At 40.9% G+C, this 13,128-nt stretch overlaps 1 protein-coding gene across 1 annotated transcript in view; it reads right to left on the reverse strand.

Annotated features, from left to right (window-relative positions):
• The window catches only part of gmds (GDP-mannose 4,6-dehydratase), a 181,439-nt gene that overhangs the window by 30,546 nt on the left and 137,765 nt on the right, over window positions 1–13,128 (reverse strand). The window contains exons 8-9 of the mRNA XM_078258355.1: window positions 11,467–11,585; window positions 9,436–9,532 (exon numbers count right to left, since the gene is read on the reverse strand). Coding sequence (XP_078114481.1) covers window positions 9,436–9,532; window positions 11,467–11,585 — 216 coding nt within the window. The remainder of the gene's footprint in view (window positions 1–9,435; window positions 9,533–11,466; window positions 11,586–13,128) is intronic.

Raw genomic sequence — 13,128 nt, forward strand, 5'->3', positions numbered from 1 at the left:
GCAAGAGAGATGTAGTAATAAAACCAATTAAATGTTTTAGATGCATGCTGTTTCAACTCCTACAGCTGCAATGTAACACATTCATTTTATTTTATTTTATAGAAAGTAGGTAATCTTGTTTTAAAACTGAATGATAAAGCTATGGTTGGGTTTTCTGAAATTAAACTCCATCTATAGTGACTATTCAGAGATAATGGGGGTGTGGGGGTTCCACAATAATGCCCATTTGTTCAGCTTGGTACCACCGAGCAGACTTGTTAAATATATTGCGTAGCTTTAAACTCTTGAACTCTGATTTTCCCCTCTAAATTTCATTCTTAAGCAGCCTTGACGTTAGAAAATAGAGGCCTTTTCCACATTGTATGACAACATCACACATATATTATGTCTCTGCTTGTTGTAACACTTCATTGAAACTATATGATGCTTACACTAAATGAATTATTTAAACCACCATGTTTTCATGGCTGCACCATAACATTATTTGGAATCTTTCAAGCTGTCATGTGATTTTGTACACACTACACATTTTCCCACAGTTTCGTCGGACACGTTTTATATCCCTCGAGTCCTCGAGACATTGACTAGAAGTTAAAACAAAGTTTTGTGGGTTTGAACAATGCCTGGCTGTACAACGTGCGTTTGTATCAATGGTCCAGGTTGAAAAGGGTTTAAGGAAAAATGTTCTCAAACACACTTTGACAAAGTGATATACAAGTACAATACATTGTGTTTTTCTTTGTCTTGGAGATACCTGGAGACAGATATTTAAAGTGCAGCTACAATTCAGCCTTGCAAAATATAAGTGCTGCATATCAGGTGTAGTTCTGTCCCTCAGAATCACACAGAAAATAGCTTTTTTCTGTAGCTTTTAATCATTTTACAATAATATTCAACAACCACACAGGGAGAAATCCACTGTAAAACAAAGGAAGAAGGATGTTGTCATGGTCACAGGTTATCATTTGTCATTTTTGAGGAAGGTCCATCTTATATAATATATATTAAAAATATAGGACTGAGCCTTGTTATGCTACTTAAGGTATTCATAATGCTATTTAAAGTGTGCATATTTCTGTTTTGGGTGTGTTTGATACTGTTATAGTGGCTGTACATTACAAACAGTACATATTTGAGACCTGGAAAAAAATAATGTGTTCATGTTTGTTACTTTTGTTTTAATATTTTTATCACAATGCATAGCATTTCTAACTGTACCTGTATGCCATTGTGCCATGCATCTTCGACATGAACTAGACTAGCTTATTGCATGATAATGTGGTTTGTGCACATACATGTCAGGGCCTTGTAGCCACTCTGTGACGGCTCTGATTGGAGTTTTCAACAAACCACTGCTTGCAAACAAGTTTTCTCGCTAACTATGTCAAACCTCTGCTCAGTTCAGGCCCTGTCTGTGGGAGCAATCAAAGGACGCTCTGTGAGACTCATGAGATCACTAACTGAAATAGTGGAGGCAGGTCACAACACTTCATCACAAAGCCACATGGAATGCATTCAACATCACACACTGAAGATATCTAACTGTGGCGTTGGTAGACTTGTCCTTTAAACTCAATAAAGCTTGACAATGCAAAACAATACTTAGTAACCAGATTAGTCAGCTATGTCATGTTGATGACCTCAACAGGTGAATTGACTCTGCTTGCCAACAGTCATAAAAGGTTACCACAACACCGGCCGTCTTTATTCTCCTGGATCACTGGATCCATTGTCTGAGCTCCTTGTCCAACGACAGGAATGACGACGTATGAGAATATGCAGCAGAGTGTGCTTTTGGTGAATTCGTTACGCACACCTCAGTACTGGAATGACAGCCATCTGACGCAAGAAGGAACTTTAGAATCAAGACTTCGCATATGCACATGGACAGCCAGTTGACAGATGCAGAGATGTGGTTTGTCAACAGGGCTATATTTAGGGGATGATGTGGGAGCTTTTGATTCTTACCTGCAGTCTGAATAAAATAAAAATAAAAAACAGGCCTGGTAATTGCTCTGTTAAACTCTCACAGGTGTGAATGCAACCTACATGTTGCTACATATCCTTTCATGCCAGTTTCTGCTATGATGTAACCAATCTTTCATGTTCTGTTCATCTGGTATATCTGAGTTATTGCGCTTATCCAGAGTGAACAAATGTGAAATTTAGCATTCAGAAAACTCTTCCTGCCAATGAATAACAAACAATGGCTCCACTAACCAGCGAGAACATGGTCTGATGCAGTGTCAGGATGTTGCTAGGGGTCAGAGCAAAGATAAGAGCAGGATTTATTTGATCAGTGTCTTTCCTCTATTTGAATGAACACAAAGATAATCCTTAACCTGGAATGACAAACTGTTTATTATGGTGTGTCTGTTTATGTGTATACAGCACGCACTCGACACTCCCGCGACTACAGGCTGGCGCTGTAGCAGTGGTGGTAGGTAGCACTTCTGCCTTTTCGTTTGTGTTGCACTGGAATGAACTTGCATATTTAAAACAAAAGGTTGATCTGTGTACGTGTACGTGACTGCAATGCAGGGAACGGGACTCTAACAAAGCCTAACTTGCTTTTTTCCGTTTTTGATACATGGGAACTTCTGATGGTGATTCCTCTCTGTCAATCAAAATACACCACAGAGAAAAATATACTCCAACTCGTGATGTCAGTGTGATGAGTGATGAGTCTTGTGCTGAGATAATTGATTAATTAGAGCATAAAATGAAATGACAATTTTGACAAACGATTAAACCAAAAGTCATTTATCAAGCTTCTCATTTGATGTCACTTTGGGCCCTGGGAACTTATAATGTGCATTTCCTACGACTTACATACATATTCTAAATATTCATATTATCTGATTAAGGAAGATTATCAAAAAAGAATCAGAAAAAAAGATCAGATGAAAATAAATGGCTTTAACTTGGAACTCAAGCAGAGGTGCCTCTGCCTAGCCCGCCTTACAGCTGCCAAGAGACTGATAGCTCGTAGATGGAAATCTCTCCAATCAATCACAAACAAAGATGACTTCTAGATTGTAGTGATAAAGAGGCCGTGGAACACAGGGGAGCAATGCACTATGCTAAAACTGATGACATATCATGCTGGGAGCATGCTTTTGTCACTACAAAATCCTATAGATAATCTGGTCATCCAGAAAGGTAAACTTTTGCTGGATTTACTCTGGTTTGATTGTCTGGAATGATTGACTCATTTTTCCCTCACTCCTAACAAACTCGTAATCCCATTACTATACTGTTTAGATTAAACTTCAATAATAAATGATCAAAACAAGTACAATATTATTAGTTGCAGTCCTACGAAACTCAGAGTTGATCTCGATCATCAGTCCTGTCTGCCTGATGTCAAGATGAGGACTCTGATTCTGGTCTCTACAGCAGAGTGAGTAGGTGGTAGGTAATAACGGGGGCAATGGCTGTCTGCTTTAACTTACAGGAGAATAATCTCGCCTGGAAGGGCATTCCTGTGTTGCCGACTAATGTTTGTTACATCACTGTGACCGTGACACAGACATAAGTGCAAAAAGGGCCAAAAGGGTGAGGAGGTGCCCTGGGAAAATGACAGTGTAGGAGTTCTGTGAAACACCGATGGGATAGACGGCGATAAAGACAGATTGAGAGACAACTTCCCATTCATCACCACTTCTCCTCCTCCCCCTCTGCACGAGAGGTTGGACAGAAAACACAGCGCTGTCACTCAACTCATAGCAGTTTATCCCCCGCAGCGACACATGAACTTGGAAGTATGACAACCGGGCTGCATTAGCACGGACGGGCACAAGTGCCTACATGCACATAGACACACACCAACGCAAATACGTGCAGTGTGCACAAACATAATCGTCCCAGTCCAAAGCACACAAGAACACTCCAGTGCTAAGGGAGACAAATTGGGATCCGCAATATATATTTCAGATTTATTGATGTTTAAACAAAGAGAGAAACTTCTGCAGCTATATATATCAATCACATGACAACAAGTTGTTAGGTAACTGTCCGATGAAAAAAAACTGGAATGATATTGAAAAAGAACCAACATTAGTTATAATATTACAACTAAAATGCCATTTTACATTTTGTATTAGAACATCTGTTAAACGCCTTCTTGTGTTTATGAGAAGAGTCCCCTTGTGATGGAGTATTTATGACTGCTTAGTGGAAATTATCAACTCAGAGTTCATAAGAAGTAAACTGCGGTAAGGATATATCTTTGATAATGTAACATTCTTTAATTAAAAAGGGGCTCTCTAATTATTTTACATTACATTACAAAAGATCAGTTTACAGGCCACTGTGGCTCTGGTGGAGCTTCCTTAGGTCCAGAAAATAGCCACAGCTTTTGAGACTTCAATTTTCTTTACATAGAGCCTACATTAAAAAAACTGGGGATATGGAATTTGAAAGCCTAGACAGGGATGGTCCAAAAAAAGACAATACAAAGTTGCATTACAGCAGAAGTTTGTAAACTGAGCTTGGTTTAGGTAGTCAGGCCCGCTGATTTTGGCGATGCACCAACACGTCAACATTAGCAGCAGAAGACGTGAAACAGCTCGAGGAGGCGATGATTAAGCTACAAAATGTAGTGATTTTCAAATGCAGCTTGAAACTACAGGAGCTAATACAAAAAGAAATATGATGAACAGTATATTGAGCTGTGTTTATTTGGACTGGCTCAAGAGACTCACCATGGCCTCAGTGTATGATTTGTAAAGAAGTGCTAGCTAATGAAAGCATGTGTTTCAGGGACAGAGTGGTGAAGGAGTTTTAAGGTGATTGAGTTGCACCGCACCTTACTAAAGGCAGGAAAGACCCAATGTTCACGCAGAAATATATAAAGTTTAAGGTCTAGTAAAGATGGTAACCGTACCAAGAGTACCAGGATTATTGGGAGAGGGTTGGGGGGGATGGTGAGGGTGCAGTTGACTCTACCTTTGTCTGAGTAGGGGCTCACAGTGTCGGACTTTGAAATAGGAGGTGTAGGATTCAGTATTTTTGGTGTTTGATCCACACTAGGGAGTAAAAATCTGGCCTCCGTCGCAACAAATTTGATCCGACACTCATAAACCCCCAACTTTATGTGCAATACCAAATAACTGAAGTGACCCTACAACTGCTTTTGCAGCCTGCACTTTTCTTCTTCTGTCTTTCATGTTACAAATATGCCGGAAAAACGCACACACACACAAGATTACTCCACCTTATTCATATATTATAGTGTACTAATTCACACACCTATTGTCAATTTTAGCATCTCCGTAGTTATCTCCATATACTACGTTTACACACACACAGTCAGTGATCATTTCCAGCCTTGTAAATCTCCTAACAAGGTCTAAACACAACCGTGAGAACCAGACAGAGGAAACCCTCTGATCACACTAGAAATATCCACGACCACAGCACTGTTTATTGCCTGGCAACCAAAAGTAATCCTAACTATTAGAGCATAATACATGACACACCTTTGCAAAGAGCTCAGGTAAAGGCTGCTCTGAGCCAAACCTCAATGTTGGCAGGATCCCACAGGCTGACAAGTGTGATTGAAAGCTCTGCACAACAAATACAATGGAAACAAACAGCAGCCATGACAGTTGGATCAGTTTGAAACTTAGCTGATGGGTAACTCATAACACCCCTGACAGCTTCAAACCACACGTCTTTTGCTTTTACATGTGACTATCTGCGAAAAAATGGTGGTAGCTTCGTTTCTTTATTTTTAACCAGCATGTTTCATATGAAGTAAACAGCTTCCATGAGCCCAGACAAACTCGCCACCACCTCTGCAGCCTTAAGGCATTATATTCCAAATAAACACATGCAAGTGAACGATTACACACACACACACACACACACACACACACACACAAACCACATGTGAAGCACACCTGCATATTTAACCCGCTCTCACGCTGCCCTGGTTGATCGCCCCTGTCCCAAGGGGCTGGGGAGATAAATGAGCCCATGTCAGACACACACACTGACAGGGATAATGATGAATTACATATATATTAGCGCACACAGCCTGAAGACTCACTCCTCTTAGGTACAGCCACACATGCAAACACACACACACACACACACACACACACACACACACACACAGGCCCCACATGGATCCAAATTTTCTTGCAGCTAAATAGAAAACACTACCGAAAGAGATTAAGTCAGCTGGATTGTTATTGCGCGCGCGTGCAGACACAGACACACACTTGATGACAGGTATTTCCACTTCAGGAGAGCCACAATGCTGAGCTGTGAGCCCGGTGTCAGTCACTTCCTGTCTGAAGGGGTCAGAGGTTAAACACTCCTCAGTCCCTTTAACCCCCACCAAATAAAGAGACAGTGAGAAAGAGAAGAAAAATCCCCTCTGTAAGTGAACTGTTTTCCTCTTGTTATCCCTGCCGTCTTCCCCCTCGGTTCCCTCTGAGCTACACATGTTCCAAGTAATAGAAACCGCTGGATATTCTACTTTTAAACTGGAAAGTGAAATGCAACCTCAGACCCGAAAAATAGAGGAAGCGATTGACAGACAGAAGAACAGCTTTAAAAATTGAAACCTTTAATCCAAAAAACATTTCTAGGTTCTGAAATGTTAGGATTTTCTGCTTTTTTCCGTTTTATACCACAGAAAATTGAATATCTTTGGGTTGTGGACTGTTGGTCGGTCAAAATAATAAGATGTCACCTTGGGAAGTCGGAACTTGTGATCTCTGATGAAGAGAGCTGTGTTTTTATTAGTCGACTAATCAAACTATTATAAATAATAGTTTAAATAAATAAATAGATAGTCGTCATTTTTTTATGCAAACGTGACAGCCTCTCAAATGTGGAGATTTCCCGCTTTTCTGTTTTATATCATATTAAACTGATTATCTTTGGGTTTTGGACTGACAAAAGCAACACATTTAAAGGAAACAGCCTTGGACTTTGAGAAACTGGGGTGAACATTTTTGGCTATTTTCTTACATTTTATAGACAATTTAAAAAATAATCTGCAGATTAGTTGATAATGAAAATAATCGTTAGTTGCAGCCCTAATGCTGAAGGTCAGTGACCGCAATATTGTATGTTTAATAAGTGCTGCAGTGACTGCAAGTAATTTATTTTATTTTCAATATCTCTATATGGTGTGCAGTAGACAAGGCTTGTTTTGACCAAAATCTTACAAACACTTAATGCCAGCAGAGCTATAGGATTGGATTGTGTGACAATGTACAGGAATTTCTATTTTTCTGGTCTATTAATCTATAAAATATTGTTCAAATTGGACATTTGGCATCTCTCAAATTTACCAAAGTACCTTCACAGAAACTACTTTGTGTTGTTCTGGCTGGATCTTGAAACCTTTCAATGCTTCCTTCACAAATTCCTTTAGCTGACAAAGTCTGTAAGCAGATGTTGCAACTAATGTTAGCTTTATTGATGGACTGGGTTGCCTGATAGGGTAGGTAGGCATCAACACTACAGGATATATTGTCCATTTGTCCATGTATCACAAAAGCTCTTGTGAAAGACACTGAACTGTTCCAACCGTTGGCTGATTCGACCAGTGTCTGGAGTGGTTTTCAGTGCGGTTTCAGGGTTAAGACCTTGAATGAATGAGCCGACAAGCACAAAGAATATAGGCTCAGGTGTGTGACCGGTGCTTCTATCGCCTCAGCAGGCCTTCAGCAGGGCTTCCTTGCTAATCCTCCGCCATCACTCAACTGGATCTCAGCTTTAATCTCGCCAGGCCAAAGCTCAGCAGAGGGGCGCTCCTAGCTTTAAACGGAGAACCTGACAGCTAATCTCGGCCACAACACCCCTGGGTAACCCTACACCGTCCCAAGGAGAGCAGCCACAATATCCCTGGGCCACAGCGATGAGAGAAAGACCTCCCAAATATCAAAGACACTTAAAGAGAGATGGAGAGAAAACATGACTGCTCATTTTTTGGTTTGGATGCTCACAGCTGTTATAAACACAGGTACATGCACACTTGTCCATGCACAAGCTGATACAAAGAGACACACATTCTAATGCAGCAGAATTGTCTCACCAGCTGAGCGAGTCACTCCAACACGCCCAAAAACGGCCTCGCTATTAAAGTTACATTTTCATCGTTGCTTGCCTGAATATGAGCACCCATTCAGCACCAACTGGCAGGATGCAGCCTACATTACTCTTCAAGAGGCGGACTGGCTTGTTTCCAGCTGTTTAAAAGCATACAATAAGCAGCCGGAGGCTGTCAACTGGACCCATTACATCTGATAAGTGTATGGTCCCAGACACAATGACCGGCGATCAGATACATGCAGAAAAAAACATGTTGCATTCATGTTAAGGTCATATAGAAGAGGAAATATCTGCTGCGCTGTGTCATGAATTACACAGAACTATATGAATTCATTTTATCATAGTAGATCGACTTTATTCTGCAGCAGTGAGTGTAGTTTGTTGATATGGTCTGCATTCCTGCATGATAAACTGCACAGCAAGCAATAAATCAGAAATAAACTGAAACAAATGCTTCTGGGAGAATAGTTGGCAATCATGAAGTATAACGTTTGTAATTAATTGGCTAAAACATGCAAAACCGCCAGTATGGTCCTCTAAGTTATCATTAAGTGACAAGTTAGCTTGGGCTGAAGTCAAGAGGAAAAACCCTTTTGTTTCTGACACATCTCTAAAGTCAACCGTACAAATAAAAGTACAAAGTTTGAAGATCATGATGGTCTGTCAGTTATGGGCTCACTCAAGGCAGTATCAACAACAACAAACACAAACACAAAGTTGCATGATTAGGACAACTACTGTCAACCCAGCTGTAGCTGTGGCCAGAGACTGTAGGTGTTCAGGCCATTTGCTAGCTTAAAAAGAAAGAGCTCAAAGTGAGAGGGGGTCATGTTTATTACTCCTCATCACCCATGAACAATGGCATTTTTGCCTTCATTTAATAGTACAACAATATACAAAATAACAAAACTAAGAAAAATAGGGAGAGAGATGGGGGACGGTTTCGAAAATGGAGGTTGTTGTTACATACAGTACTGTAGCATGCATTTTAAACCACCAGGGCACCCTGAAAACAACTATTTTATAGCTAATGCTTGTTATGTTATGTTAAAATAAAGGAGCATATTTCAAAAATAATCTTGATCCACTTACTCTTTTTTTATAAAGCTAGTGAATGGATAAAGTGTCAGCTAATGTGTTAATGTGTGTGCACATTAAGTTCCTTCAGCTAAAGTCTGGAGCCATTAACGCTAAATCAAGTAAATAAAAAGTTAATTTCAATCCTTATAATATGTGTCTTGGAAAAATACTGTTTAATGAAGAAGATATTAATGCTTAAATGTTAAACGACAGAAGAGAAAAACCAAATTCAGGCCAGAAGACAGAACACACAAAGAGACAGGGAGAAATCTGACTTACCACTTCAGTGGGACGGAAGTATTTTGGGTCCACGTTCACATGTACCACTCCTGTCTCTTGGCAGCGGCCAACCTCCTGCTCATCCTTTCCCTCCCACCTGGAGAGACACAAATCTTAGCATAAAGGAAACATTTTCCCACAGCTGCTGGAAGGTTCCTTCATCTCCCTGATTACTTCTTGTGCAGTTTGTTTCTTTAACGACTCGTGCAGACAAAACATGTCACCTGTCTTTTTTTCTGAAATCAACACACACCTTCACCAACATGTCAGAGTCTTCCAGGACACAAGAGGGAGGTGAATAAGAGGTGAGACAGAGGAGGGGACGGAGATGTGGCATTCAACGGGAGACAGAAGTTTACACAATATAGCTTCTTTCAGACATACAGTAGAACCTGTGACATTGCCGGCTTCATCTATCCAGGAATGTTCTCTTTTTTGTGACATTTTTAGGCCTTTATTAGATAGGACAGCTTTAGACATGAAACGGGAGACTTCTTCCAACGACATGCAGCAAAGGGCTGCAGGTCGGAATCGAACCCACGACCGCTGCATCGAGGACTAAGCCTCTGTATATGGACGCACGCTCTACCAGGTGAGCTACCCAGGCGCCCCCTTGCCATGAGCTCTTTTCAAACATGAACCACTACAGAGAGAGCTGCAATGTGCAATGTGTGATATTCAGAATGCATGAGTGAAAGAATTTGCTAACTTATTTTGAAAATGAAAAACTGGTTCTGGATCTCCATTGCTTAATGGATGACCATCCTGCTGCTTCTCACTCCAACAAAAAAATCATTTTTGAACTCTGCTAGCGCGGCTAAGGAAACTACCACACAGATTGTCAATACCAAGCCTCCTACTCACCAACACCAGATCGATCACACAAAATGGATGATTAAAAAAAAGTTAGAAATGGAATTTCTATGTTAGATGCATTTTGCTGTGTATAATTAAAATGTTTTGCTTGGTTAGCTGGATGAAAGTGAAAAACTGGGAATTAGCTGATAGTCTGATGATTACTGTGCTTTTCTGGGGTGTTTTTGTCTTTTGTACCTGATTACAAGGTATAACAATAGATACATTTGTATAGCCTTGTCTCATGTGATGTCCTCATCTCTACAAATTGGACATTATTTATTTCAGGGCTCCTAAGGAGACACAAACTGTGCATTGAGTATCTCTATGAGTTCATGCTGTGATTTTTACGTTAAAGCGCCCATGTTATGCTCATTTTCAGGTTCATAATTGTATTTTGAGGTCGTATCAGAATAGGTTTACATGGTTTAATTTTCAAAAAACACCATCTTTTTGATGTACTGCACACTGCTGCATCTCCTCTTTTCACCCTGTGTGTTGAGCTCTCTGTTTTAGCTACAGAGTGAGGCATCACACTTCTGTTCCATCATTGTTGGGAGTCGCAGCTAGCGCTGCTAGCGGTTAGCCACCTCGTTCTCCATGGCAAAACACTGCTACAACACTATAGAACTACTTACATGTCCCCGTTCTGCAGGTATTCCACGCAAAGTTGGAAGTGCGCCCTCGTTTAGAAGAAGTCTCCTGGCTAATCCTGCCTTGTACTGACCAAAGTTAGAGAAACAGCTAGCTGATGTGGTATTAGCTAAAGTGGTTAGCACCAAATGTTTCGGCCGATGACGTAGACGGCCCTGCCGATTTTTAACAGCTCACCCGGAGACTAAAGACAGGACACATTCAGAAACCCGTATCTCACTCAAAACAGCATGGATGTTTGTTTTTTCCAAGTTTGTATGCGTGTGGAAGCACCAGAGACACAAAATAACACCCCAAATCCCAGAAAAAGTGATTTTTTCATAATCTGGGCACTTTAAAGTGATGGCATTCAAATCTGACTGGAAAAGTGTTATAAAAATGTCAGAAGGTACGTCCTGTGATTGTTGTGACTTTCATGGAAAAGTGACATGGGGGCTTATTCATGATACAGACATGTAAAATCGCCAAAACATGTATGGAAATGCATGACTGTGTACTATATGTGTATCTTTGTGTACTCACACAATGGTCTTCCCCACACGTTTGAAGGCCTTCTCCACAAACTCCCTCACACTGTGCACCTCCCCTGTCGCTATGACGAAATCCTCTGGCTCCTCCTGTTGCAGCATCAGCCACATAGCCTGAAAGAAAAGGGTGAGACAGGGACAGAGAGGTTAAACCACTGAGAGATCATAAAGACAGTTCAGCGCTCCACACTGGACCGTGCCCAACTTAGTCCTGACAGACAGGAAGTGAACCTGCGACCTCTGAGCGGGGCATTCGCCCGTACCTCTGTCCTGACGTCACTACAGGGGCTCATGGGACAAATATCGTGGGAAAGGAGGACAGCGCACTCCCACAGGCCCACTGTGCTGCTGGCACACACAAAAGCACACACGTGGCCATGAATGCACATGCACCTATGCACGCAAACACAACTGACATGGCCCAACCGATACATTACACCACAAGTTATTCAAGATTCCCACAATGGGGAAATTCATACTGTAGCAACGTTAAGGAGATGATAAACTTACAGAAATAAAAAGTACAGCAGCATCTAGTTCTGACTTGTATTTCTAACTACACAGTGCAGCCATTATTATCATTAGCCTATATACCCCAGTGAAAGCTGATAGTCTGAGTCCCTTCATGGTCCCAGCACTATATTAAACAGCCAACAAGGGCGTCTGTGCGTGGTTCCATAATATTTATGGTGAACCAGAGCCAGCAGGTCAGAGCCACTGACCTCTGGCACGTCTAGCCTGATTAGTAGAGACTTGAAGGGAACAAACAGACAGGCAGACAGACAGGCAGGCAGGCAGGCAGGCAGACAGACAGGCAGGCAGACATTTTATTGATTCTGTGTATTGACTTAAGTTCTTATGTATTTGTGCTTCAGATTCTTGGCATACTGTTTGAGCAAAAAAAGAAACCAAAGTATGTTAAAAGCTAAGTTTATTTTTTTAGTAGATTTGTGTTGCCATTTACAGTCATAAATGTCAACATGTTCTGCGACTCCTCACTGTTACACCTTCAATATACTAAATTAGAGACCAAAATTCATAAATCATGAAACTTCATACTGAAAACTCAATGCAGACATACAGTAAGACTTCCTGTCAATGCCTCAGTCCTAATGATTTTGTTGTGCCAGTTACAGCTTCTTGTAGTCTCAGTAACTGACATTGGCGACTCGGTGGTGCACAAAAAATTGTCTACATAAAGAAATTACGTTTTTGTGCATGGTTCAGTTTTAAATATTTAGAAGAGGAATGGTAAAATACTAAATAGATTTAGTGAGCTGATTTGATGAAGAGATAAATGCAACAGGTGCTTTACAGACGTTTACTGTAGATTAACATCAAAACTCCTACACTTCATAAAAGGTAAGCGACAACTTTTACCTCTTCTGCTGTATGGAAAACTACTTGTGCAGTGACGTTTTAGTCACACTGTTAACCACTAGTTCTACTCTGGCCTATTGTAAATGTGTCCAACCACACACTGTCTGTTCTCCACAGCAGAAAGGTGGATAGGTGTGGAGTGGGTTTCCTCTCTGTCTCTACAGAGGTTAACTTAAACACTTTGTCTGTCTCGCTCTCTGAGGGATCACAGCAGCACAGTTTATGTGCTCTACTTGGATTTGTATTGAATGGTGTGTGTGTGTGTGTGTGTGTGTGT

This window comes from Sander vitreus, chromosome 9 (assembly GCF_031162955.1).
Source record: "Sander vitreus isolate 19-12246 chromosome 9, sanVit1, whole genome shotgun sequence".
Lineage (NCBI taxonomy): Eukaryota > Metazoa > Chordata > Actinopteri > Perciformes > Percidae > Sander > Sander vitreus.